This window comes from Siniperca chuatsi, linkage group LG16 (assembly GCF_020085105.1).
Source record: "Siniperca chuatsi isolate FFG_IHB_CAS linkage group LG16, ASM2008510v1, whole genome shotgun sequence".
Lineage (NCBI taxonomy): Eukaryota > Metazoa > Chordata > Actinopteri > Centrarchiformes > Sinipercidae > Siniperca > Siniperca chuatsi.
The window spans coordinates 14,042,672-14,069,125 of NC_058057.1; the positions used below are offsets into that span (position 1 = coordinate 14,042,672).

Genomic DNA, 26,454 nt, shown 5'->3' on the forward strand with positions numbered 1-26,454 from the left:
TTGTCCTTGAAAAGAGTGCACTGACTCAGAGCATTTTGTTTAATAATAAAATAATAATCTTATAATTGTATTTACAGAGCCCTTTTCTTAGATATTCAAAAACACTTTACATGACAAATTAAATAAAACAATCTGCAACACAATACATACGCAATGTAGCTCAGGATATAAAATCAAACATTAAAAGCTTAATCAAGACTTTAGTGCTGTATTTTCTTTATTCTCACTGACCCTTTTTAAACTGTAGACATCATGTCACAGAGTTGTATATCTAAGCTACAATGGAGTTTCATACGTGGAAGACAGAAAATGTCCTGAAAGGTTTTGTGCTCCTGAGAATGAAAGATCAAGTGTGTCTGTTTTGAACTTGAGCTGAGGAACCACACAGAGAGAATCTGTCATGAAAGAGGCAGAGGTTTCAATTTAGCTCCCTCAAGTCATAGAGTGACATTTTTGACAATAAGTGACAAACCCATCACTCAGAACACAACATGCGTTCTGACAGTTCGGTTTAAGTTTTTCTTGGCTTGAAACTGGCTTGCTATCTTGTCATTACCTGTCACTATGACAAATACTATAACTCTCTTGGGGGGGATTTCAGTTATAAGTTTAGTCAAGTTAAATTTATTTGTATAGCCCGAAATTTGCCTTTGAAAGGCTTTACAATCTGTAAGAAGAAATGTCCTTGTTAGTTGTAATTAAATTTTTTCTCATTAATGACATACCAAATTATTTCTTGTTAAATGGACATATCAAGTTATTGTAACAAGAATCCTTTCACAGACTTTTTCATATTGTGCATCTGTTGTAAAATCTTGCTCTGGTATGACACATAAACAAAAAGCCTAACCAATGTGTAGTGTTAGAGACAAAACAGCAAAAACTACAGCCATATAATGATGACTGAAGGGACATTATGCCGAGTCATAGATTGCCGCTGAGCCTTCAACTGCTTTCTAAAAGCGTGTTTAACTCCCTTTATGCAATGGTGAAGTCCAAGTCATGTGTCCAAAGCCTCAGCAGATTTCAGTCCAATCTCAAAGTGATTAGCAAGGCTTTTCATTCTATCCTTAGCATCCCATGTATCTGATTAGCAGGTAGGCCCGCTTCTGGAGGGAGGCTTTTGAACTGCTTTCTCGTTTCTCTGCTTGCAATAGCTCTGGTGTTTCTTTGGGTGCCACATGCTGTAGCTTTGGAATAATTCATTTTCAGTTTGGTTCTTTCATCCTCCTGGTTTATGATTGTGGATCATGTGAGTATACATACTTCTGTATTAGTCTATATACTGTGCATTTTGGCTGGACTGCTTTATCTCTTGTACATTAAATATTATTTGCATAGCAACAGAAATAAGCACTAATAACTAAAATAATGACACTGGAGACTGAACTTGCAAAAGATCAAATTAAGTTAGAATTTAAGTCATGTTGGGTAGTAGTTTGTGTGATTAGCACAAAGAAAGGTTGCAATAATCCATGTTAAACTGGGTGAACTCAGGCTGGCCTGTATGCAGGATGTGATTTTTATTTTCCTTGTTTGAACCCTTTTAGGAGCCTTGGCAGTTGGCAAACATGACACCTTAGGGATAAATAGCATTATTCTAGGGATCCAAGGCCACATATGTTTCCTGGTCATGGTGAATAAAGAAAAAGAGAAATACTTTTTGCATTTGTAATCCACTGAGTAGAAACAGGCACTTAATTTGCTTAGCAGCAGGATAACTGTCTCTGCCATGTTTTTGAAATAACTACATTCTGCAACTTTGCAAAGTGGAGTAAACAATACTGCCTTTCAGTACAGTGAGTTATCTTTACACACAAGTACATACTTTCCCTGTGCCTTTATTATTATCACAAACCCTCCTGTGGCACCTGTAATGGTCCACATCCTGCAAAAAAGCATCTCTAACATTACATTTTTACAGAAAAATTTGTTGTCATTTCTATCAGTAGCTTTGCATTTTTGAAATTGTATATTTGATGTTACGCTTTGGCTTGTTCCTGAGGTCATGAAACATATGATGGACTATGTCAGTATCCAGTGCGGCTGTACAGGGCATGTAGCACCCAATAATGTAATCATTTCCTGAAAATGTAATAAAATATGCACTTAACTTGATCGGAAATGTAATTAAAGCCAATAATGTAATAACTTGACCAATAATGTAATAAAATGTCCTGACTGATATTGTGACGACATTGTTACTGATAATGTAAGTCATTTTTAGACTTTTTGATGACTAATTTTGACGGATAATGTAAAAGTATGCTTTTTTTCTTGGAAATGTACAGTGTGCAAGTATACAGAATTTATAATACTGTTAGTGTCATGTTAGCCTACTGAAAAACATTTGAAACTGATTTCATGTTTGGAAATGTAAACTCTAGGCTTCATGTAGAATTTGAAATTCACAACAGATGGCAAGTGGTACGTTGTTATCAGGCAAAGATGCATTAAACTAAAACCCCTATCAACCCCTACACATGCTGATTGGTCATTGTGCAAGGATCGTCCATTAGGATCTTAGATTAGACACCGTCAGAAAATGAAAAAAGCTGCAGAAGATGGCTAACGTTACACAAGCGCGCAATGAAGGCCAAACAGTCAATTCAATCTCCATGAAATGTTCTTGTTCATCTGAGCCAACAGTGGCTCTTATCGAATGAAGTGTTTCCTTTGCCTCGTCTGACCTTATGAAATTTCTGCATTCAAAAAGGTTTTCAAATCGAATTTGAAATTATGAAAAAAGTTGAAAAAGTCCATTTAAAAGTAGAAACTTTTTGACTTTTACTCAATTGCCCCCCTACGGATTATGATGGGGGGGATTCACATCACAGGACACACATTTTATAGTTTTAAAGGGGGGCCTGACCAAAAAAGGCTTGAGAATCACTGCTTTAACTTAAGTATAATTTCTGGGTACTTTTTACACCCCTGATGATTTATTACCTGATAAGGCAAAGTTAGCATCACTTTGCGCTGAGAATGGTACTGTCAAATTTCTGTGAGCATGCAGCCTAATTGTTTTGGCAAGCGCGGGAAAATAACGCAACTGGTGAGCGGCTGTCAAGACAAGACTGTTTTAAAAAAATGATAACTTTGGAACAGTTATTTGTTCAATTATGCCACCTACTGGTATTAACCATACTTGTTTTATATGTTTATTTTGTTACAATATCCCACAGAACAGAATGTTGAACTCAACATGACATGACAGGGCAAGTCAATCTAATCGAAACAGCCACTTAGGTATTAGACAGATATTACAATATCAGTCAGAACATTTTATTACATTATTGGTCAAGTTATTACATTATTGGGTTTTATTACATTTTTGATCAAGTTAAGTGCAAATTATATATCCTTTTTTAGGTGTTTTTACATTTTCAGGAAATGATTACATTATTGGGTGCTACTTTACTGCAGGATACCGATGATATTGATATTATAACATCATTGACAGAAGAATGTATTCAAAACTAATTCACCTCCATAATCCTGGATTATGGAGGACAGATTAACCTTTTCTACTCAAATTAGATTCTAAGACAATCAAAATGCCTTTGTAAGATATAAATAAGTATAATGTAGATTCATCCTCAAGACTTAAAGGCCGAGGTTGGCAACATGACATATAAAAGTATTTACAGCAATCACTTACTTTTCTTTTCTCTGCCAACATGTTCAGTTTGAGGAAACACTTGCTGCTTTGCTGCGCGACTACAACATTGCTAATACAAGAACAAGGACAACAGCCAACCTGTTCTTTATATGTGTCAGTCAAGCTTAGCCTATTTTTGAGTCATAGAATTTGACTCATTTTTATTTGCATTTCATAGTGGGCTTGCATCCCTTTCCATCAGGCAACAATGAATTAGCTTTACCTCAAAGTATTGTCACAGTGAGAATGCACTGTGCTTATTGCAGATAGTGCTGCTTTTTATAGGTAATCCTTGCATTATTGATTGCAGGAAAAGCTGGCTAAGAATGTATTTTCTTCATTGACAATCACAGAGGTAATGTCCACTTTCACTGCTAGCAGAGACTTAAGCTCATTATTTAAAGTCACTTGGAGGATTTATTTGTGGCTGTATCCTCATTATCCCCGTCTTCATTTACTCTTTGATCTTCTCAGCAGTCTGTACATACAGTATGTAACAACCGTGTCATGTGTATCCCATTTTAAAATATTTGCAATGGCAAGTGATTTCAACAGCTGCTAAACTGTGAATAAATCTATTCTTAGTCTGGATACATTTGTCTGTTTTGTGTTAACTAATATAATAGCAAAGTGTACATAAAAAAACAGCAGAATAAGTATGAAAAGTATATGGAAAAGTGTAAGAGAGCATGTTAGTCTCTGACCTAATGCCAACAAAATAATCTTCCACAAGGTTAATGTCTACAAGGATTCTGTATCATCCAGGTTTTAAGATATCTATAAGTACTGAATCTTGAACTGAAGAAGATTCTTAGATCAGTGGCATAATGTCTTCAAGAAGAAAACAGCAATTCCAGTTGCCTTTGACTTAGTTCTTCTAGACATAAGATAAATGTAGAACAGTATTATGCTGATTACACCTACAGCCTCAAAAGGTGTCTCTCTGTAAGGATTTTCTTTTTCAGACGAGCCTTATGTCAGCCCTCATCATGTTTAGATACTGCTATAGACTTAAGTACTTTAGAGAAGATGCTGAGGAGCCATGCTGGGTTACCAGGAAAAGCTAAAATGGGCATAAAACCGTAACTTCACTGTCTGCACACAGGTTAAGCTAGGGTCATTTCTGTCATGTTTTGTTTCTTTTGCTTTTCCTTGAACATTTGACTAATCACTTTAAGCTGTGTTCTAGCTTGTTCTTCAACCTGTTCTATTTTTCACCGCTTGTTTTAATTTCTCTTTCAGGCTGGGATGAGTGGGAGCCATGCAGATGTGTGGTGCAACACCTTCCCCTAGGCAGCTCAGGGGAAACATGACAACACCCTTTAACTGTTTGCCTATGCTGACCTGAGACCATCCTTCATCCAGAGAGAGTACCACCCAAAATGTCCTCCCACAAACACAACTTCCAGTGTTTCAGTGCTGTAGGTGGTGAAGGCTTCCACAAGTCTTCTCTGCCCTTCAAGCATCACACCAGCCGGCTCCCCAGGATCCCCCAACATGGCATGGTGGCCCATCATGAGCCTCTGGAGGAATGCTACCTTTGCTCTGAGTATGGACATGCACAGGCCCTGGAGGTGTTAGAGACTCCGGTGACACCTTTGTATCACACTCATACACCATATCACCACCATCATCCACACCAGTATGTGCTCAGGGGACCGACCAGGCCTGAGGAGCACCCCGTGGCACATTCAGGCCACAACAGCCACATTCATCATCACAGATACAATAAGAGGGTGGTGCTCGTGAAGAACAGCGACCCGTCATTCAGGAAGACCATCGTCTTGCACTGCAGGAGCCTGCGCAGTTTTGGGCTTTTCTTAGAGGAAGTTTCTGAGCTCATGCAGTACCACATCAGGAAGTTGTACACTCTGGAGGGCCGCAAGGTGAGGTCATAAACACCTGGAACAAGAAGATTATGTAAAGATATGTTTAGTTTTCATGTTCTTTTTTTGTTGATATTCTCTTACATAACCTGCAGAGTTCGGGAGCACAAGGGTTGAATGAGATTTTATTCTATTATGTGTTCAGGAAACTTCTTTTTCCAAGAGGAAGTCTCTGTGCTTGACCCTGAGTAAATACCTTCCCTTGTGTTTTAATGAATTGAAAAGGATGGCCAAATCTGAAATGAACAGTAATACTATGAGTTGTGTGTGTCTACATTAATTTGGCTTTTAAAAAGTACTCTAAAAAGTATGTTTAAAGTAGTTATAGTAGTAATGTAGTTAGTAGTTACACATTGCTGTTATAAATGCCTAAGATTGAAAACCACAGTGAAAGAGAGGCCTCTAGTGACAGGACTGATTCCCTACTAAATCCCAGTTAAGAGCTGTCAACTATCAGCCCTACTGCAAACACACAATTAAAAAAAAACAGCAGGGTGAAAGGATCACAATAATACTAGTGATCATTTTTTTAATAATTGACATCATAGGATTATGATTATTAGTATATCACATTATGTCCTGGGTGGGTTTTCATAAAATATATGCCATCTACATATTGCATTATTGGCTGTATATTGAAAGACAAACTCTTCCTCTGTACACTACATATAAAAATATATTTTAAAATAATGCATCTTTTGTCATGGAAATAAATAAGGACACTGGATAGTTAAAACAATAAGAGGGTAATTTATGCTTACTTTAAAATCCTTTGCCATCTATAAGTAACTATTCCATACTGTGCCAAACCATTTCTGAATAAGGAAAGTCTACTATTTGTTCTAAAATCCCACTGAAATGTACAGAAACATCCAATACCTGATTTTGTTAGTATTCAAATCCACAAGATTTATATTTGTGTTCAACTGGTCAGTTTCTTTTACCAGTATGGTAATTTCATCTAGGAGGAAACACTACTGTAACTAGATATGTGCAATTTAAATTTCAGCATTTACACAACAAATACACTCATACAATATCAGTTTCGTTTAGTTTGCAGTTAATCTAAGTCGAGTGTAATGAATATTTTGAATGTGTACAATGAGGGAATGAAACAGGGATGTTCCCTTACACACACCCACACACACACACACACTTTAGATTGTGGGTATCTCTCCATACCCCATTAATCTTGGTCAAATCAGAGCTATTTTTGAGAGAGGAAAAACAGGTCAACATTGAAACTCCACTCCCTCTACTTTGATACTAGGTGTCTCAGAAATGTGTCTTCCACAGTGGCAATTAATTATCTTCACCTGGGCTTTGTGTGACCACGGATGAAGCCATTCATCTGCCTTTACCAACAGTGGATTTAAAATTCAAAACTGCACTTTCATCAAAACTGGCTGCTCTTAAGCAAAATAAAATCAACAAAACTCTCAATATTTTAGTCTACATGTTTTATCTGAGTTTCATAGCTGTCATTGGTGAACAGAAGCAGCAGTATTCAACATTAAGTGCTGTGAAAATGTAATAGCAGTATTTTATACAATGTATTTGCTCTACAGACTACTTCACCACAAAGAATAAAAATATGCAATAGAAATGATACATACATATTGATTACATATTACATTATCTGTGTTTCCTTGTTATTTTTAGATGTAGAAGTAGTTAATGGCATTATCATCACTGTGGCTAAAACTATGTATCTCCAAACAGCGTTTTACAGCTTTTTAACCTTGGTGACAATTTTAAACAACCCAGTGTGGTTTGAAAGTGTTTTATGAGTAATAATTAGCAAAAATAAAGTTTTATCCTAAAACCTGAAAGATGGCATGCTCTGAAAATGTATAAAAAATATATATATATCCAAACTACAAAAAATACAGTAGCTACTTTTATTCGGCCTTTGTATGGAGATGCTAGGGAAAACAGGGTGATGATAACGATGATGATGATGATGATGATGATGATGATGATGATGATGATGTTGATGATGATGATAATTAGCTTGCATGGTGTTAGCCATCGACTTTTGTTAATAACCTTGCAACATTATCAGGCATAAAAAGACTTAGTGTTTCTGTTGCATTATACATTTTAGGAGGAGGTGTCCTAGAGCAAAATAAATCATAGTACCATTTAGTCTACTACCTCCACACACTCAGCAAGCTTGAAATACTGCTGAACAATTACCACTCTTACAAGTGACAATGGCAGCTCACCAGTGCAGGAATGCGCCGTCATCTGGTGAAGTTTCCCCCAGATCATCCTGGATTAGGATATATATCTTGACTCACTGCTTGTCCCCCACCGCCTTCTTTTGCAGGGATTTAGAGCATTTACTACAAAAGAATGCCTCGACACAGTTAAAATATTCTTATAACACTTGTTTCTTAAATATTTGCTATAGTCATCCAGTATATGTTTAGTAAGTTTACTAAAATCATAACAACAAACTAGCATCAGACTAACAAATAAAAGTTTTAAAACTTGGTTAATGGACACTTTCAAATGAGGCGTATCTAGTACATACTGTTTAATATTAAACAATATTAAATACATAAAACCCATACATGATGCTTTTTGAGTAATTAAAAAAAATATATAAAAGTGGCCACAGAAGCTTCAATGTTAGTCTCTTATCAAATAAGAGCTACATTAAAGGACAGGTTCTGTAGCTCAGTGGGTAGAATATAGCACCAACACTGCAGTGTTTAACCCCCACTATGAGCACAGTTTAATAAATATGCTCTCAGCTGTAGGGTTACAAATGTCCACCCAATGGTATATCTTATACTATATAGGAAACACAAGGCAGCAGTAAATATGTTGTCCCTGGAAATGCCACAGGCCTCTTTAAGGCCAAATTTATGAAACTGTTAGAACTGTGGTAAATTGCGCAATTCTCACAGATCACAGAGAAGAACAGACCTCCTGTATAATTAGGAACATTAAACGTAGTAAGTGTTAAGGTTGTAAAATTATGCTCTAGATACGCCTCATTCTACTTCCTTAAGTGTTGCATTCAGTTTGCTCACACCTACAGTGCCTAGAAAGGCTGACATGGACTGAAAGCCAAACAAAAAACTTTTTAAAAAGTGGTCTAGTAGTGCCTCTGTAAGAAAGAGAATGGATATCGTGCATAACATATGGTGAGAAGTTGGGTATGTTTTAAATTGCAATTTTGTTTCGAAACATCCGCCAGAAATCTACTTGGTAAAATTCCCCATCTACTTCAAATCATGGCATATCCATGGAATTTAATGCAAACTGTTTCAAATCAAACATGCTTGTAATCTCTCTGCCTATTATCTTTTTTTTGCTATAAACTTCATTTAATAACATTCAGACAGACTCACTCTTAACTAAAACTTTCTGTTCTTTGATTTCAGATTGACAATGTTCAGAGTCTAATGCAGTGCCCCAGTGTCCTTGTTTGCATGGGACGTGAGCCTTCTCACCCTTCCATCATGGAGAATTTTCGGAAAACATCTGATGACAAACTTCCAAAGCTGAGTGTGAGGTCACGCGCCAGTCGCTGCAATGAAGGACATGAGGGTACGAGAAGCAGTTTATTGTCACAGAATAATTTCTGAATTATGTTTTTAAAATTAATTAATTACATTCTAAGCACTGCTTCTTTGGAAAATGATCTGCAATAAACAATATAATTGTATTGTACACAATGAGAAAATAGTTTTTTCTTCTGTCTTTTTTATGTCTTGATGGTAAACCAAGGACTTCCAACAAAGAAAAATGTCATCACTCCAAAACTGGAATCTACCAGGCAGTCAGTGTCATCTGACAAGTCATTACCAGATGGAACCGACTCTCCGGATAATGTGGATTCCTGCCCACACACTGGTGATGGAATGAGACATGATGATATAGAGAAACGGGTTCGTGTTAATAAAGATGGCAGTTTGTCTATGGAAATGAAAGTGCGCTTTCGGCTACAAAATGATGAAACATTACATTGGTCGACAGAAGTAAGAAAGACAACAGGCGAGTACCTCCAAGGACACAATAACCCCAATTTTGCACAGGTTAGTGATATAAGCTATTCAGAATCTGAAAACATCTCTGCTGGTGAACAAGATGAGGCTTACATCACTGGGTGTTATCAAAGACATACAGAGGAGCCTCACTGTCCTCACTGCTGCAGTCACTGTCAGGATTATGACATCTGGAAAAATGTTCCAGGGACACATGGAGCAAGTCGCCACATACGAACTTCCAGCTCAAGTGCATCTTCACATACAGTGGTCTCTAGAAAGACAGTGGTTGAAAGGCAAACTATGTCTAGATCAAGCGAAGCGCATACAGAACAAGTGGTGGAGAAAGAAACTTGTGTGAAGCAGACTGTTGAGGCAGCTGAAACTGTAGAGTACTGCACCATCAGGAGTTGCTCACCAAAGTGCAAGGTGCAATCCTCCACACTGGACAACTGTGATGTGTGTGTTGACAGTTGTCCTAGTGCTTCCTCTGAAGTATTATCAGACCATAAGGAGGATCAAAATGATGAGGATGATGATGTCCCACTAAGTGCTTCAAGAGCATCCTCTCAGAATAGTAAAGCTGAAAGGGAAGAGACCACTGGAAGTGCAGTTTTCAATACAGGATCAACTATACAACCTTTGTCCCTGAGCCCTACAATTATGGCATCCAATGCTCCGGGGCACTCAAGCAAGTCAAGAAAATCCAAAAAATCATACATTTGTAATTGTGGAGTGTCTAATGATCCTGAGAATTATATAAAAGGACAAATAGAGGCCCAATCTGAAGAAGAAGGAGAGATACAAAGAGATCAATCAAGTGCCATGTCTGTCAAATCAAATGCCTCTGGCAGATCAAATAAGTCTGAAGAAATACAAAATACAGAGTCTGAAGATGTAGAGGAGAAAAGATCCAAAAGTGCCGTGTCAGTTCATTCAAATGCCTCAACAAAATCCAAATCCGATGTTTTAGATGTTACAGCTGAAGAAATACAACCACATGATGACAAAGAAACACAAGAAAGACCATTAAGTAGCATGTCTGTTAAATCCTTTAAATCTGAAAAATCAGTGAAGTCAGAAGTGGCAGCTGAACAGCATAAATCAGAGGAGGATGTTGGTGAAGAACGAGCATTAAGTTCAATGTCATCAAAATCCAAAGCCTCTATTAAATCAAAGGGATCTTCTCTCCCAGATAAAGAACAAGCTGAGGAGGAAACTGAGCAAAGGACACCCAGTGCCATGTCAGCTACATCAAATGCCTCTGCAGAATCAAAATTAGAAGCATCTGAAGCATCTGTAGTGGAAAGTATTCAAAACCCAGCTGAAGAAAATGATAATGAAACTGGACAGAGAGCACAAAGTGCATTGTCAGTGAAGTCAAATGTTTCTGCAAAATCTAAAAAATCAAAAACTTCTGAAGCTCCACCTCAAGAAAATTCAGAGGACAAATCTGAGGGGAGTGTACATTCTCAAGAAAAGGAAGCTGAAGAGGCTGGAGAAGATCAAGAGAGAGTGCCAAGTGTCATGTCATCCAAATCAAATACCTCTCAAAGATCCACACATTCTAAAGCATCTAAGCTTGCAGATGAAGAAAATGCTAAGGAAGATACTCAAGAGAGAGCATCTAGTGCCATCTCAGCAAAATCAGCAAAGTCTAAAACCTCTGAAATTGAGGTTGAAGTGCAAGATGAAGATGCAAGAACATGTAGTGCTTTGTCAGGAGTGTCATCAAATAAAGCTGACAGTGAGGAGGAGGTAGTGGAAACTGTAGAGAGAGCTCCAAGTATCATGTCAGTAAAATCCATAAAGTCAAATGCATCTGCAAGGTCCAAAAAATCAGAAAACTCAAATGCATCTGAACAATCAATAGTGTCTGATCTTTCAGCTGAGGTAAAACAGGCTGAAAATATGGAAAGAGCATCGAGTGCAATGTCAGCTAGGTCCATCAGGTCAGATGTGTCTGCAACATCTAGAAAGTCAAAATGCTGTAAAGAAATGAATAAAGTAAATGCTGAAGATGTAGAAGGACCAATGGAGAGAGCAACAAGTGCTATGTCAGCTAAGTCTAATGCATCTGCAAGATCTAGAGAATCAAAGAGGTCGGACTTCCATGCTAGCAAAAGTGTTGATATTTCAGATGATGGAAATGCTGAAGAGGAAAGTGAAAGGAGACCACAAAGCACATTCTCAGTCAAATCAGCAAAGTCAGTGAAGTCAAATACTTCTGCAAAATCTAGCAATTCTAAATCATCTGAAGTTCCTAATAAAGAAAGTGATGGCAGTCATGAGGATGGAAATGATACAGAGCAAACAGAAGAAAGAGCAGCAAGCTGCAAGGATGAGGTTGAAGATACACTAAGCTCCCCCTATGTTTCAGCTGAGGAAAATCCTGTCAAACATGATGAACCTGACACAAGAGCATCTAGTACCATGTCAGAAAAATCAGTTAAGTCAAAATCTTCTGTCATATCCATTAAGTCAAAAGCCTCTAAAGGTAGGTTGGTGGAAAACAATGATGATAAAGACATTGCAGAAAGAGCACCAAGTGCAATGTCAGCAAAATCTGCAAAGTCAAATGCCTCGGCAGTATCTACAAAATCAAAAGCTTCTCAAGTTCTTCTCAAACATGATGATATTTGTGATGAAGGAGATGCTGAACAGGAAACCAGTGCGAGATCACCAAGCTGCATGTCAGATAAATCCTGCAAGTCAAACATTTCAGCAAGATCAAGTAAGTCAAAATGCTGTGATGGTTCAGATAGAGAAAATACTACTGAATATGACGAAGAGAGGGGACCTAGTGCACTGTCAGTGAAATCAGCACAGTCAAATATTTCTGCCAAATCTAATATGTCAAAGCACACTGATATTCCAGCTGAAGAAAATACTACAGAACATGCAAGAGCTCCAAGCAATATGTCAACTACATCCGCTAAATCTGCAAAGTCAAATGCTTCAGCATTATCTAAGAAATCAAGAAGTTCTGTAGGCCTAATTCCTTCCAAATATTGTGGTGATTCTTCTGAAGAAATTGTTACTGAAGGAGAGATTAAAGGGAGATCAGTGAGCTCAATGTCAGTACAGTCAGTTGAGTCAAGCGTTTCTGCAAGATCAAATAAGTCAAAATGTTCTGCTCGTGTTCCAGCCAAGGAAGGTTCTGAGTTCTCTGATGACGAAAATGACGAAGAGCAAACTGAAGAAAGAGCACCAAGCTGCATGTCAGCCAAATCAGTCCAGTCACATGTTTCTGAAATATCTATTAAGTCTGCAGGAAGAGCACCTAGTGCTTTGTCAGCCAAATCTGCAAAGTCAACTATTTCTGTTAAATCTGCAAAGTTAAAAGGATTAGATGGTCCAGCTGAAGAAACTATATCTGATCATGAGGAACATGCAGAGCGAGCTCCAAGCAATGTTTCAGTCAGATCAAGAAAATCAGCTAAGTCAAATGTTTCTACGATATCTAAAAGATCAAAAGTTTCTGAAGTTCCCTTGGAAGACGGTGTTGACAATCCTGAGGAAAGAATTGTTGAAGAGGAGAGTGAAGGGAGAGCAATGAGCTCAATGTCTGCTCAGTCGGTTCAGTCAAATATTTCTACAAGATCAAATAAGTCAAAATGTTCTGATGATGTTCCAGCTGAAGATAGCTCTGAGAGTTGTGACGAAGAAAATGACAAAGAGCAAACTGAAGAAAGAGCACCAAGCTGCATGTCAGCCAAATCAGTCCAGTCACATGTTTCTGAAATATCTATAAAGTCTGCAGGAAGAGCATCTAGTGCTTTGTCAGCTAGATCAGCAAAGTCACATGTTTCTACAAAATCTATCAAATCAAATGCTTCTGAAGTTTGTTTTGGCAAAAGTACTGGCATTCCTGATGAAGGAGAAGATGAAGATGAAACTCAAGAGAGAGCACAGAGTGCCATGTCAGGCAAAACTGCAAAGTCAACTATTTCTGTTAAATCTACAAAGTCAAAAGGACTAGATCGCCCAGCTGAAGAAAATATATCTGATCATGAGGAACATGCAGAGCGAGCTCCAAGCAATATTTCAGTCAGATCAGGAAAATCAGCTAAGTCAAATGTTTCTAAAACATCTAGAAGATCGAACGTTTCTGATGTTCCCTTGGAAGATGGTGTTGACAATCCTGAGGGAAGAATTATTGAAGAGGAGATTGAAGGGAGAGCAATGAGCTCAATGTCTGCTCAGTCGGTTCAGTCAAATATTTCTACAAGATCAAATAAGTCAAAATGTTCTGCTCGTGTTCCAGCTGAGGAAGGTTCTGAGTCCTCTGATGACGAAAATTATGAAGAGCAAACTGAAGAAAGAGCACCAAGCTGCATGTCAGCCAAATCAGTCCAGTCACATGTTTCTGAAATATCTATAAAGTCTGCAGGAAGAGCATCTAGTGCTTTGTCAGCTAGATCAGCAAAGTCACATGTTTCTAGAAAATCTATCAAATCAAATGCTTCTGAAGTTTGTTTTGGCAAAACTACTGGCATTCCCGATGAAGGAGAAGATGAAAATGACACTCAAGAGAGAGCACAGAGTGCCATGTCAGGCAAAACTGCAAAGTCAACTATTTCTGTTAAATCTACAAAGTCAAAAGGACTAGATCGCCCAGCTGAAGAAAATATATCTGATCATGAGGAACATGCAGAGCGAGCTCCAAGCAATATTTCAGTCAGATCAGGAAAATCAGCTAAGTCAAATGTTTCTAAAACATCTAGAAGATCGAACGTTTCTGATGTTCCTTGGAAGATGGTGTTGACAATCCTGAGGGAAGAATTATTGAAGAGGAGATTGAAGGGAGAGCAATGAGCTCAATGTCTGCTCAGTCGGTTCAGTCAAATATTTCTACAAGATCAAATAAGTCAAAATGTTCTGCTCGTGTTCCAGCTGAGGAAGGTTCTGAGTCCTCTGATGATGAAAATTATGAAGAGCAAACTGAAGAAAGAGCACCAAGCTGCATGTCAGCCAAATCAGTCCAGTCACATGTTTCTGAAATATCTATAAAGTCTGCAGGAAGAGCATCTAGTGCTTTGTCAGCTAGATCAGCAAAGTCACATGTTTCTAGAAAATCTATCAAATCAAATGCTTCTGAAGTTTGTTCTGGCAAAACTACTGGCATTCCCGATGAAGGAGAAGATGAAGATGAAACTCAAGAGAGAGCACAGAGTGCCATGTCAGGCAAAACTGCAAAGTCAACTATTTCTGTTAAATCTACAAAGTCAAAAGGACTAGATCGCCCAGCTGAAGAAAATACATTTGATCATGAGGAACATGCAGAGCGAGCTCCAAGCAATATTTCAGTCAGATCAGGAAAATCAGCTAAGTCAAATGTTTCTAAAACATCTAGAAGATCGAACGTTTCTGATGTTCCCTTGGAAGATGGTGTTGACAATCCTGAGGGAAGAATTATTGAAGAGGAGATTGAAGGGAGAGCAATGAGCTCAATGTCTGCTCAGTCGGTTCAGTCAAATATTTCTACAAGATCAAATAAGTCAAAATGTTCTGCTCGTGTTCCAGCTGAGGAAGGTTCTGAGTCCTCTGATGATGAAAATTATGAAGAGCAAACTGAAGAAAGAGCACCAAGCTGCATGTCAGCCAAATCAGTCCAGTCACATGTTTCTGAAATATCTATAAAGTCTGCAGGAAGAGCATCTAGTGCTTTGTCAGCTAGATCAGCAAAGTCACATGTTTCTAGAAAATCTATCAAATCAAATGCTTCTGAAGTTTGTTCTGGCAAAACTACTGGCATTCCTGATGAAGGAGAAGATGAAGATGAAACTCAAGAGAGAGCACAGAGTGCCATGTCAGGCAAAACTGCAAAGTCAACTATTTCTGTTAAATCTACAAAGTCAAAAGGACTAGATCGCCCAGCTGAAGAAAATACATTTGATCATGAGGAACATGAAGACAGAGCTCCAAGCAATATTTCAGTCAGATCAGGAAAATCAGCTAAGTCAAATGTTTCTAAAACATCTAGAAGATCGAACGTTTCTGATGTTCCCTTGGAAGATGGTGCTGACAATCCTGAGGGAAGAATTATTGAAGAGGAGATTGAAGGGAGAGCAATGAGCTCAATGTCTGCTCAGTCGGTTCAGTCAAATATTTCTACAAGATCAAATAAGTCAAAATGTTCTGCTCGTGTTCCAGCTGAGGAAGGTTCTGAGTCCTCTGATGACGAAAATTATGAAGAGCAAACTGAAGAAAGAGCACCAAGCTGCATGTCAGCCAAATCAGTCCAGTCACATGTTTCTGAAATATCTATAAAGTCTGCAGGAAGAGCATCTAGTGCTTTGTCAGCTAGATCAGCAAAGTCACATGTTTCTACAAAATCTATCAAATCAAATGCTTCTGAAGTTTGTTCTGGCAAAACTACTGGCATTCCTGATGAAGGAGAAGATGAAGATGAAACTCAAGAGAGAGCACAGAGTGCCATGTCAGGCAAAACTGCAAAGTCAACTATTTCTGTTAAATCTACAAAGTCAAAAGGACTAGATCGCCCAGCTAAAGAAAATATATCTGATCATGAGGAACATGCAGAGCGAGCTCCAAGCAATATTTCAGTCAGATCAGGAAAATCAGCTAAGTCAAATGTTTCTAAAACATCTAGAAGATCGAACGTTTCTGATGTTCCCTTGGAAGATGGTGTTGACAATCCTGAGGGAAGAATTATTGAAGAAGAGATTGAAGGGAGAGCAATGAGCTCAATGTCTGCTCAGTCGGTTCAGTCAAATATTTCTACAAGATCAAATAAGTCAAAATGTTCTGCTCGTGTTCCAGCTGAGGAAGGTTCTGAGTCCTCTGATGACGAAAATTATGAAGAGCAAACTGAAGAAAGAGCACCAAGCTGCATGTCAGCCAAATCAGTCCAGTCACATGTTTCTGAAATATCTATAAAGTCTGCAGGAAGAGCATCTAGTGCTTTGTCAGCTAGATCAGCAAAGTCACATGTTTCTACAAAATCTATCAAATCAAATGCTTCTGAAGTTTGTTTTGGCAAAAGTAATGGCATTCCTGATGAAGGAGAAGATGAAAATGACACTCAAGAGAGAGCACAGAGTGCCATGTCAGGCAAAACTGCAAAGTCAACTATTTCTGTTAAATCTACAAAGTCAAAAGGACTGGATGGTCCAACTGAAGAAAATACATTTGATCATGAGGAACATGAAGACAGAGCTCCAAGCAATATGTCAGCAAAATCAGACAAGTCAAATATTTCAGCAATATGTAAGAAATCAAAATCTGACATTCCTACTGATCACATTGCTGATTCCCCTGAAAAGGCAAATGAGAAGGAACACAATGAAAGCAGATCATTAAGTTCAATGTCAGTCCATTCAGTCAAGTCAAATGTTTCTGCAAGATCGAGTCGGTCAAAATGTTCAGCTGATGTTCCAGTTGAAGAAAGCCTCGCCAGACCTAAGTCACATGCTTCTACATTATCCATGAAATCAAATGCTTCTAAAGTTCCTCCTGATAGTAATACTCCTGAGTGGAGAAATTATGAGGAAGAAACTCTAGACAGAGCAGAGAGTGCAATGTCTGCAAAGTCAACTATTTCATTAAAATCAAATAAGTCAAAAGTTTTGGCTGCCCCAGCTAAGGAAAATGCTTATGATTCTGATCATGTGGAAAGAGCTTCAAGCAACATGTCAATCAAATCAGCAAAATCAGCAAAGTCAAATGTTTCTGAAATATCTAAGAAATCAAAAGCGTCTGACTTCCTCTCTGAACACAGTACTGAAATTGCTGATGCAGAGAACGAAGGGAGAATAAGCTCAATGTCAGCTCAGTCAGTCAAGTCAGATATTTCTGCCAGATCAAAAAAGTCAAAATGTTCAGATGTTCCAGCTGAAGAAAGCTTTGAGAGCACCAATGAAGAAAATGACAAAGAAAGAGCAGCAAGCTGCATGTCAATTGAATCAGTTCAGTCTCATGTTTCTGAAAGATCTATTAAGTCACAAGCCTCTGGTCTTACTACTGATGGTGTGGCTAAACAAGAGGAAACTACAGAGAGAGCCCCTAGTACCTTGTCAGGTAAATCAGCAAAGTCATATGCTTCAGCAAAATCAGTTTCAGCAGTTTGTTCTAAAACTACTAGCATTTCTGATGAAAGGAACGGTGAAGAAAAAACTCAAGAGAGAGTACAGAGCGCAATGTCAGCCAAATCCACACAGTCAGCCATGTCTGTAAAATCAAGTAAGTCAAAAGTCTCGGATGTCCAGGCTGAAGAATATGTTGCAGAACATGACAAAACTGTAGAGAGAGCAGCCAGTGCTATGTCAGCACCAAGCAACATGTCAGCCAAATCAATCAAATCAAATATTTCTGTTGCATCAAGTACAGTTGCATGTGAAGTTCCTTCAGACGAAAACACTGCAAATGATGAGGAAACTGTACAAAGACAACCAAGCACCCTGTCAGCTAAATCAGCCAGATCTGCCAAATCAACACAGTCAAATATTTCTGCAAAGTCTAGTAAATCAAAAGCCTCTAATACTCCAGGGGAAGAAAATCTTGAGGAGACTATGGACCGAGCACCAAGCAGTACCTCCATCAAATCAGCAAAATCAAGAAAGTCAAATGCTTCAGCAGTATCAAAGAAATCAAAAGCTTCTGAGATCCCTGCTGAAGATGGTGCTAACATTACTGACGAAAACACTGAAGAAGAGGCGAGAGCAGTGAGCTCGATGTCTGCCAAATCAGAGAGGTCGAATGTAACATCAATATCTACAAAATCAAAAACATCTCACAGTCCTCAAAATGTAAACACTGAAGAGGATGGTGGCAATGAAGCTGAAAAGAGAGCACAAAGTGCCATATCAAATAAATCATTAGAGTCTACTGGAACATCAAGTCCTTCAAAAACTCCAAAAATTTCAGCTGAAGAAAATGCGGCTGATTGTGAGGAAACTGAAGAGAGAACATCAAGTGTCATGTCACTTGAATCATTAAAGTCAGATCTGTCTCTGATGTCAAGGAAATCAAAAGTTTCTGAACAGACAGCTGAAACACATACTGAAGAGGTAGATCAAACAGAGAGGACTCCAAGTGTTTTGTCAGTGAAGTCAAATGTTTCTGCAAGAACAATGAAGTCCAACGCATCTGGAATCACCCCTAGTGAAAGGACTGGACATGATGAAGAAACTGATGCAATGTCAACTAAATCAGCAAAATCACATAATTCAACAAAATCAAACAAATGTATAGCTACTGAATTTCCTACTGTAGATAGTTTGGACACTCCTTATGAAGGACATGCTGAAGAGAAATCTGAGAGAGCTCCAAGCGCCATGTCAGCAGAGTCAAATATATCACTGAGCTCAAAGAAGTCAAAAGTATCTGATTTTCCTGCTGATGAAAATACTCATGAAAAGGAGGAGAGAACACTTGTGTCAGCAAAATCCATTCGATCTAAATTGTTAGGTAGATCTGAAGTTCCTACTGTGACAGTTGAGGAAAGTCAAGACAGAGCACCTACAGCCATGTCATCAAAGTCTAAGGTTTCAGCATGTTCAAAGAAGTCTACAACATCTGAGGGTAAAGAAAAGAAAAGTGAAGGGCGGCCACAAAGTTCTTTATCTGTCAAGTCAAATATGTCTATGAAATCTAGAAAATCCAAAGTAACTGATATTTTAACAGATCAATATATGGAAAATAAAGAGGAATTTAAGAAGTCCACAGCTGTTCCTGCTGAGGAGAAGAAGTGCAGTGTTTCTCCAATAAATGCAGGGGAAGTTGCAAATCCTGAAGACAAGACTAAACCCACATATAGTTTGCATGAGGATGAGAAACAACAAGATACAGCTGATAAGAGGAGTTGTCACTCTAAGACAAGTAAGTCAAGCAGGCAAAACACAAAAAATGCAACTGCAGAGGTTATTGCCAAACCAAAGTCTGTTGCAAATTCTGCTGTGTCAGAAACCTGTCAGAATGCACAACAACCAAAAAGAAATAAACGTCATGTGATTCATCACGCAGAGTCAAATGAAAGTGATTTGTCACAAACTCTGTCCAGTTCAGATATTGTCAAAGAGATATGTGAGACTCCGGCAACTGGAGAATCAAAATCCAATCCATTGGAAACTACAGACATTGGTAGGAGTGCCACTGATAACAAAAGTGACAAAAGCAGCAAATGCAGACACAACACAAATGCTGGTGACTTTGAGCTGGTCCCATCTAGCCTACCAAATGCATCCCCTACTGAGGTTGTGAATGAATGGCTGAAAACAATACCAGCAGACGGTGATATGTATGATATGGAGGAATTTAATGAAAACTATGGACAAAAAACTGGCCACACACCAGAGGAAATTAATAGAAAAGAGGATAATGAAAACAATGACAACTCTGCAGCTGAAAATACAAAAGACACAAATGAAGGTGTTGGGATGAACACTGTCCCTAATAATGATTGCCAAACAAGCACAGAGGCACCAAAAGCAGACAACCCCTGTACTCAGAGAGATGATGCCTCAAAAATATTTAACTCCTCCGTACAGATGATGAAAGTACTTTTAAATCCAAAGCTTGACAGATGTAACAGTTTACCAGAAATTTCTCCAGTGTATGGACGTAAACTAAGCACTTCAGCCAGAGGTCTTCTGGATTGCCTTGTGAAGTTGCAATTAATAGACCATAATCCTAAAAATGCAAACGAAAAGGATGAAAGATACCAAGAGCTAATGAATATTCTTCAGTCTCTTTGGCTTTGTGATCCTCCAGAAAATGTGTTAAAGAAGGATGATCACCAGTCTGCGAATGATGAATTCAATCATACATCATCCTCTGGTGTGGATGTCAACAGTGGCTCCACTGGTTCCGGGAAGAGTAGTGATGGTGTGAATGGTTATGCGTCTCAACCACATACCAGTACAGATATGTTAAGGAAAGTACAAGAAGTCAGTGAAGGTGAAGCAGATGCTCAGTGGACATGTGAAAGAGAAGTAGAAGGAATGTATGAGGACAAACAAAAGGAAGATGATCCAGCAACAGATGACACAATTAGAAGCAGTGATAGTCCAAGGGAACTGCCTGAAACACCACCCTCCTCAAACAAGAGTTCAGGAAATGACAGCAACGGCCAAAAACCTGAAACAGAATGTCAAGAGGACACCAGTTCTGAGAGTCCTCTCCTTGTTCAAAGAGCACAGTTAGCCAAAAGGATTTCTAAAGATCCTGATCCTGTTTGGGTCTTAACCTTATTAACTAAAATAGAAAAGCAGTTCATGACACATTATGTTAATGCAATGAGAGAGTTCAAAGTCCGATGGAACTTGGATGATAGTGAGCAGCTTGACATGATGATAAGTGAACTTAAAACTGAGGTCCACAAAAGAATCCAAACAAGTGTAGACCGAGAACTGAGGAGAATTCAAGGTCGAGCAGGCCTACCAAGACCTCCTAAAGAAGCGATGTCCCGTGCTTCAACAACACAAACGGAAGAGAGAAGACAAAGGCTGAAGATTATGCTCAAAAAATCAATTGATCCCCAAGCAGAAAAAAGTGATGATTCAGCAACAGGCACATCTTACAGTGACCAGCGTAGTGAAAACAATGATGAATACTGTCCATGTGAAACATGCATTAAGAAAAAAATGACATCTAGGCTGCCACTTCCTGCAGAAGTTATGAAAACTGCACCTGTTGTCATGGACTTTGACCTAAAGAGGATTCTAGTGCTGAAGAACAGTGACCCAGGCAATACACAGGCAATCAACTATACATCTCACTTTGAAAATGATACTGAAACAAAAGCAGCAGAAACACTTGTAGAAAAAGTTATTGTCAAAGCTGTGAGAGAGGTGGAAGGGGATGAAGTACACCATGACATTGAGGATGATTTTGCAGTTGCAACAGACGAAAAGGAAGCACATGATGTGTGTCAAGAAGATGGGTCTGAAAACAATCAAGCAGAAGAAGTAGACAACGTCAAAGAATTGACAGAACAGGCTGTTGCTGAGGAAACTGTAGATAATAATAATGAGGAAGAAGAGTCTATTGTGGCAACCATAACTAAACACAAACCTGTCAAAGAGGAATCAAAAAACAGATGGTTGGTGATAAAGAAGAAGTTGCTGCCACCAATGAGGATGATTTTGCAGAGGAGAATGAGGACACAGCAGCTGATGAAGCCAGATGAGAACGATGCCACAGTTGAGGAATTGTCAAAGGAACCAGCAGAAGAAACAGAAACTGAAGATGACACTGATGCAGAAAGAGAGATTGCTGTCACAAGTGAGGATGAGTCAAAGGAAGAGACTCCTGAAGCCACCACAGCTGGAGATGACAATGCAGCAGGAGAGACTGATGTGGCAGCCACAACTGAAGATGAATCTGACAAAGATGAGTCTGTGGAAGCAGAGATGGTTGAAGAAGAGATTCCTGCCACCGGGGCAGATAATTCTGTAGATGAGAAAGATGGCACAGCCACACCTGATGAATTGTCAAAGGAACTAACTCAGTTAGCAACACCTGAAGATGAGATTGCTGTAGACAAAGAGAGTGTTGTCACAAGTGAAGATGAACTTAAGGTGGAAGCTCCAGAAGCCACCATAGCTGAAGATGAAAATGCAGCAGTAGAGACCACTATGGCAGCCACTAGTGAATATGAATCTGACAAAGATGAGGCTGTAGAAGAAGGGACAGATGATGATGAGGAGGAGATTGCTGCCACAAGTGCAGATGAGTCTGCAGATGAGAACAATGACACAACCACAGCTGATGAATCATCAAAGGAACCAGCTGAAGAAGCAACAACTGAAGGTGAGATGACTGTAGAAAAAGAGATTGCTGTCACAAGTGAAGATGAATCAAAGGAAGAGACTGCTGAAGCCACCACAGCTGAAGATGAAAATACCGCAGAAAATGTGGCAGACACAACTGAACATGAATCTGACAAAGAGGAGGCTGTGGTAGCAGGGGCAATTGAAGATGTGGAAGAGACTGCTGCCACCAGTGATGATGGATTTGCAGAGAGTTTAAATGCCACCACAGATGAGGCTGTGGAAGAAGTGACAGGCACTGATGAAGAAAAGCTTGCTTCCACCAGTGCAGATGAGTCTGCAGATGAGAACAATGATACAACCACAGCTGATGAATCATCAAAAGAACGGGCTGAAGAAGCAGAAACTGAAGATGAGATGGCTGTAGAAAAAGAGATCACAAGTGAAGATGAATCAAAGGAAGAGCTTGCTGAAGCCACCAACGCTGAAGATGAAAATACGGCAGAAGAGTCTGATGTAGCAGCCATAACTGAAGATGAATCTGACAAGGGTGTGGCTGTGGATGCAGGGATGGTTGAAGATGGAGAACAGGCTGCTGCCAAGAACAATAAAGATGAAACTGCAGGCAATGATAAAGCAACTACAGCTGATGATGAAAGTGCTGTGGAAAAAGATATTGCTTTCACAAATGAAGATGAAGCTGAAGGTAGCAGTGCAGCAGAAGAGGCTGATGTTGGAGCTACAACTGAACATGAATCTGACAAAGATTCAACTGTGGAAGCCACCGGTGCAGATGTGTCTGAGTCAGATGAGAAGCAAACAGTTGAAAAAGCAACAGCTGAAGATGAGATTGCTGAAGAAAAAGAGATTGCTGTCACAAGTGAAGATGAAATGAAGGAAGAAGCTGGTGAAGCTACTGCGGCTGAAGAGGAAAATGCAGCAGAAGATGTGGCAGACACAACTGAACATGAATCTGACAAAGATGAGTCTGCGGAAGCAGGGACAATTGAAGATGTGGAAGAAACTGCTACTAGCAGTGATGATGATTCTGCAGAAGGCATGGATGCCACAACAAATGATGATGAAACGACAGAGGAGAATGATAACACACCCAGAGCTGACAAACTGTCAAAAGAATCATCCAAAGCAGCAACAACTGAAGATGAGGTTGCTATGGAAAAAGAGGTTGTTAACACAGATGAAGATGACACCAAGGAAGAGACTGTTGTGGTAGTCACAGAAAAAGAAAATTCTGGTGAGGAGGAAATCAGTAAAGCTGATGAATCAAATGAAGATGAGATGGAAGAAACCACAGATGGAGAAGAACTTGTGGAAAAGCAAGATAATGTAGAAGCTGATCCTGAATCGGAAAGCTCGAAAGCTGTGACTGAAAATGAATCAGAGGAAGAGAGCGATGAATCAGCCACAGATGAAAATGAGAACACAGAAGAGGATTCTTCCATAGTCACAAATGATAATGAATCAGGAGAAGTGCTTTCAGAAACCAAGCCTGAGAATGAGATTGTAGATGAAAGTGCAGGAGAAGATGTAAATGCAGAAGAGGATAAAGTCGTTACTGATGAAAATGAGACCTTAAGTGAGGCAAAACATGTTGAGGTGGCATCAGCTGAAGAGCTTACAGAAAGCAGTACCACTGAAGATTTTGTTAAAGAAGAAAAAGGTGGTGGTGAAGAAGAAGAAAATACATCTCACAATGACGAACTAGTAGAAGGTGAAACAACTGGAGAGGAATTAGAAAAGGCTGAAAATGATGGGGAGGAATCCGCTGAAAATGAAAGTGCTACAGAGTCAAGAGCAATAGATGAAGATTGCACAGAGGTTGCTACAACAGAAGATGAGATTGAAGAACATGAAGCAACAGAAGAAGAATCGGGACAGCCTGAAATGGTAGGGAATGAGATTACTGAAAGGGAAGAATCCACCGATAACACAGAAGATGAATCTGCAGAAGATAACAGACAGAAACTTACAGAAGGAGAAGATGAAGAGGTTGCGGAGAATGCTGTCAGTGAATCTGAAACTAATCCTGACAAAGCCGAACAAACATGCGAAGAAAGTGACATGACTGAAGAGCATCAAGAAGCTGCCGAAGATGCTTTAACTGAGACAAACGATGAAACAGAAGGCCCTGATGATGTGGTGGAGCTGAAGCCAGAACAGGATGAGGATGTGGTGGAAATCTCAGAAAACAGCGAAGAAAACAGAGAAAACAAACCATTGGAAGATGTAGATGAAGATAATGATGAACAGACAGAAACAAATGTAACACAATGTGAATGTATTAACATCCCAAATGGAAGCCATGATAATGATGAAGACAATGTCGAAGTCTCCAAAGAGGAGGAGGAAACTGAGACAGCCAATGAAGACTGGAGTGGAAACCAGGGAGATTCAGCTGATGGAGAAGATGAGGCAGAGGAATATTCAGACGAACCAGAGGAAGAAACTGATGATGGAGAGCAAGATTTTGTTCCAAGCAAGACAGATAATCAAGGGGCAGCTAAAATAGCAGATCAGAAAACAACATTAATCCCACTTGATAATTTGATCAAAATGGATGCAGAATCTGAGGATGGTGCTTATGCTGATGTTGAAGATTCTGAGACTGAAATAAACAGCCAAGAAGAAGTTACAAGCCTTGAGTCAAATACTTTGAAAAGGAATTCATCATAAATTGACTGTGACTCTGCAAAGGCTTGGGGAAAATGATACAGAGTGAGATGCAGGAGTAAGATGAGGAGTCTAAAGTAGAAAATAACAATGATATTCATGCTACAAGTAATGAGCAGTCTGAAGTCATTATTGTCATCATCTTCCAGAGGAGACCTAACAAGAACTGTAAAGTGAAGAAAGCAAAAGGACTTATCTAACTCGATTTTAGGTTCTTGTGTCGTGAACACATGCACAATAACTACTGATGATACAGTTGTATGAAAAAGGAATCTTAAAAACTTGAATACACTATATGTAGGAGGTTTGCATAGTGTCCATGCAAAGCTAAATGGGACTTATTTTCATGCACTATGAATCATAGAGTATTTGCTACATTTTACCTATCTGCAACTCTGAGCCTCAGACAGAACATGGTACTAATGATAAACTATGCTTTATGGTACTTGATAGGATCTACAACTGTTATATTAACTGGCTTGTTAATTAGTGACTTAAAATTGTCATATATGCACATGTACTGTAGTTTTTCTTCAAATTACTGCAGTATATTTACACCATTTTTGCTGCTCAACATTTTGTTGCAGGATTAAGCAAGTCTCTAAATGTGTTTCATCTCATCAAAAGCAGTAAGTTAAAATTTAAAATAAAACAAAGTTATATATTTTTCTAGTTAATATTGTATTTTTCTGGAAAGCCAGAAAATGCTGATAACATTCATTTTGAATGTTTAATTTACTGTTGTGAAGATACAGTACTGTTCATGGGAGTTTTTCAGTGCTCAATCTAAAGAGCAAAACTGGATGATGATTAACATCAGTGTAAGCATCTTCACAATTCCATCAGGTAACAGTATTATAGATTTAATTGATTTCTATAGCAGATGAACACTAACATCTCTGTAAAGTAGCAAAAGTCATGGCAGAGTTGATGTATCATGACAGGCTCTCCTGTTATCCTGTATTTTAGACCATTCAACAATGTTTATCAGTAAGAAAATACATTATTCTCTGTGGTACAGAGGTTATTACCTTTGCTGAATGTACTGTACTTATTGTCGCTGAAATTAAATGCACTTTAAAGTCATTTTTGTTATTCTTTTGTAAGACATACATAAATCATTGACATCTTAAACTGAGGCTTCATACTAATTAAAGTTCGTAATAAAAGAAAAATTGTATTTTACAAATCACTTATCTGGATGTGTAACATACATGTAACATTCTTGGGGGGAAAAAATTATGTATTGTGTTAAAACACAGAGTCACTAAGTGAGTACAACATGAACATCAGTGTTTCAGTATGTTGAAAGATCATACTGAACACTACTTAGATATAAAACTGTAAAAAAAAAAGTACTCTATGGTGAATAAACAGAATCACAACCAAATCAAAATGGTTAATCATAATCAGTGAAAACAATGGCAATGCTTTCTGTACATCACATGTGCCATGATTTGAAATATAGCCTCGATCAACAA

General features: G+C 38.7%; 1 protein-coding gene across 1 annotated transcript; it reads left to right on the forward strand.

The window, feature by feature from the left end:
* On the forward strand, window positions 1-26,059 carry LOC122863548 (retinitis pigmentosa 1-like 1 protein). The gene is made up of 3 exons (XM_044170124.1): window positions 1-5,547; window positions 8,946-9,123; window positions 18,060-26,059. The coding sequence occupies exons 1-3, from the start codon at window positions 5,044-5,046 to the stop codon at window positions 24,974-24,976; spliced, it is 7,599 nt and encodes a 2,532-aa protein (XP_044026059.1). The 5' UTR covers window positions 1-5,043; the 3' UTR covers window positions 24,977-26,059.
* Window positions 26,060-26,454: the final 395 nt, after the last annotated feature.

Excerpts from the sequence above, each read along its gene's own strand:
- LOC122863548 (XM_044170124.1), top strand. The coding sequence starts at position 5,044 with ATGTCCTCCCACAAACACAACTTCCAGTGTTTCAGTGCTGTAGGTGGT. Across the intron at positions 5,548-8,945 it reads ACACTCTGGAGGGCCGCAAG|ATTGACAATGTTCAGAGTCT; the intron begins GTGAGGTCATAA and ends CTTTGATTTCAG. Across the intron at positions 9,124-18,059 it reads ACATGAGGGTACGAGAAGCA|GGGAAGAAAATCTTGAGGAG; the intron begins GTTTATTGTCAC and ends CTAATACTCCAG.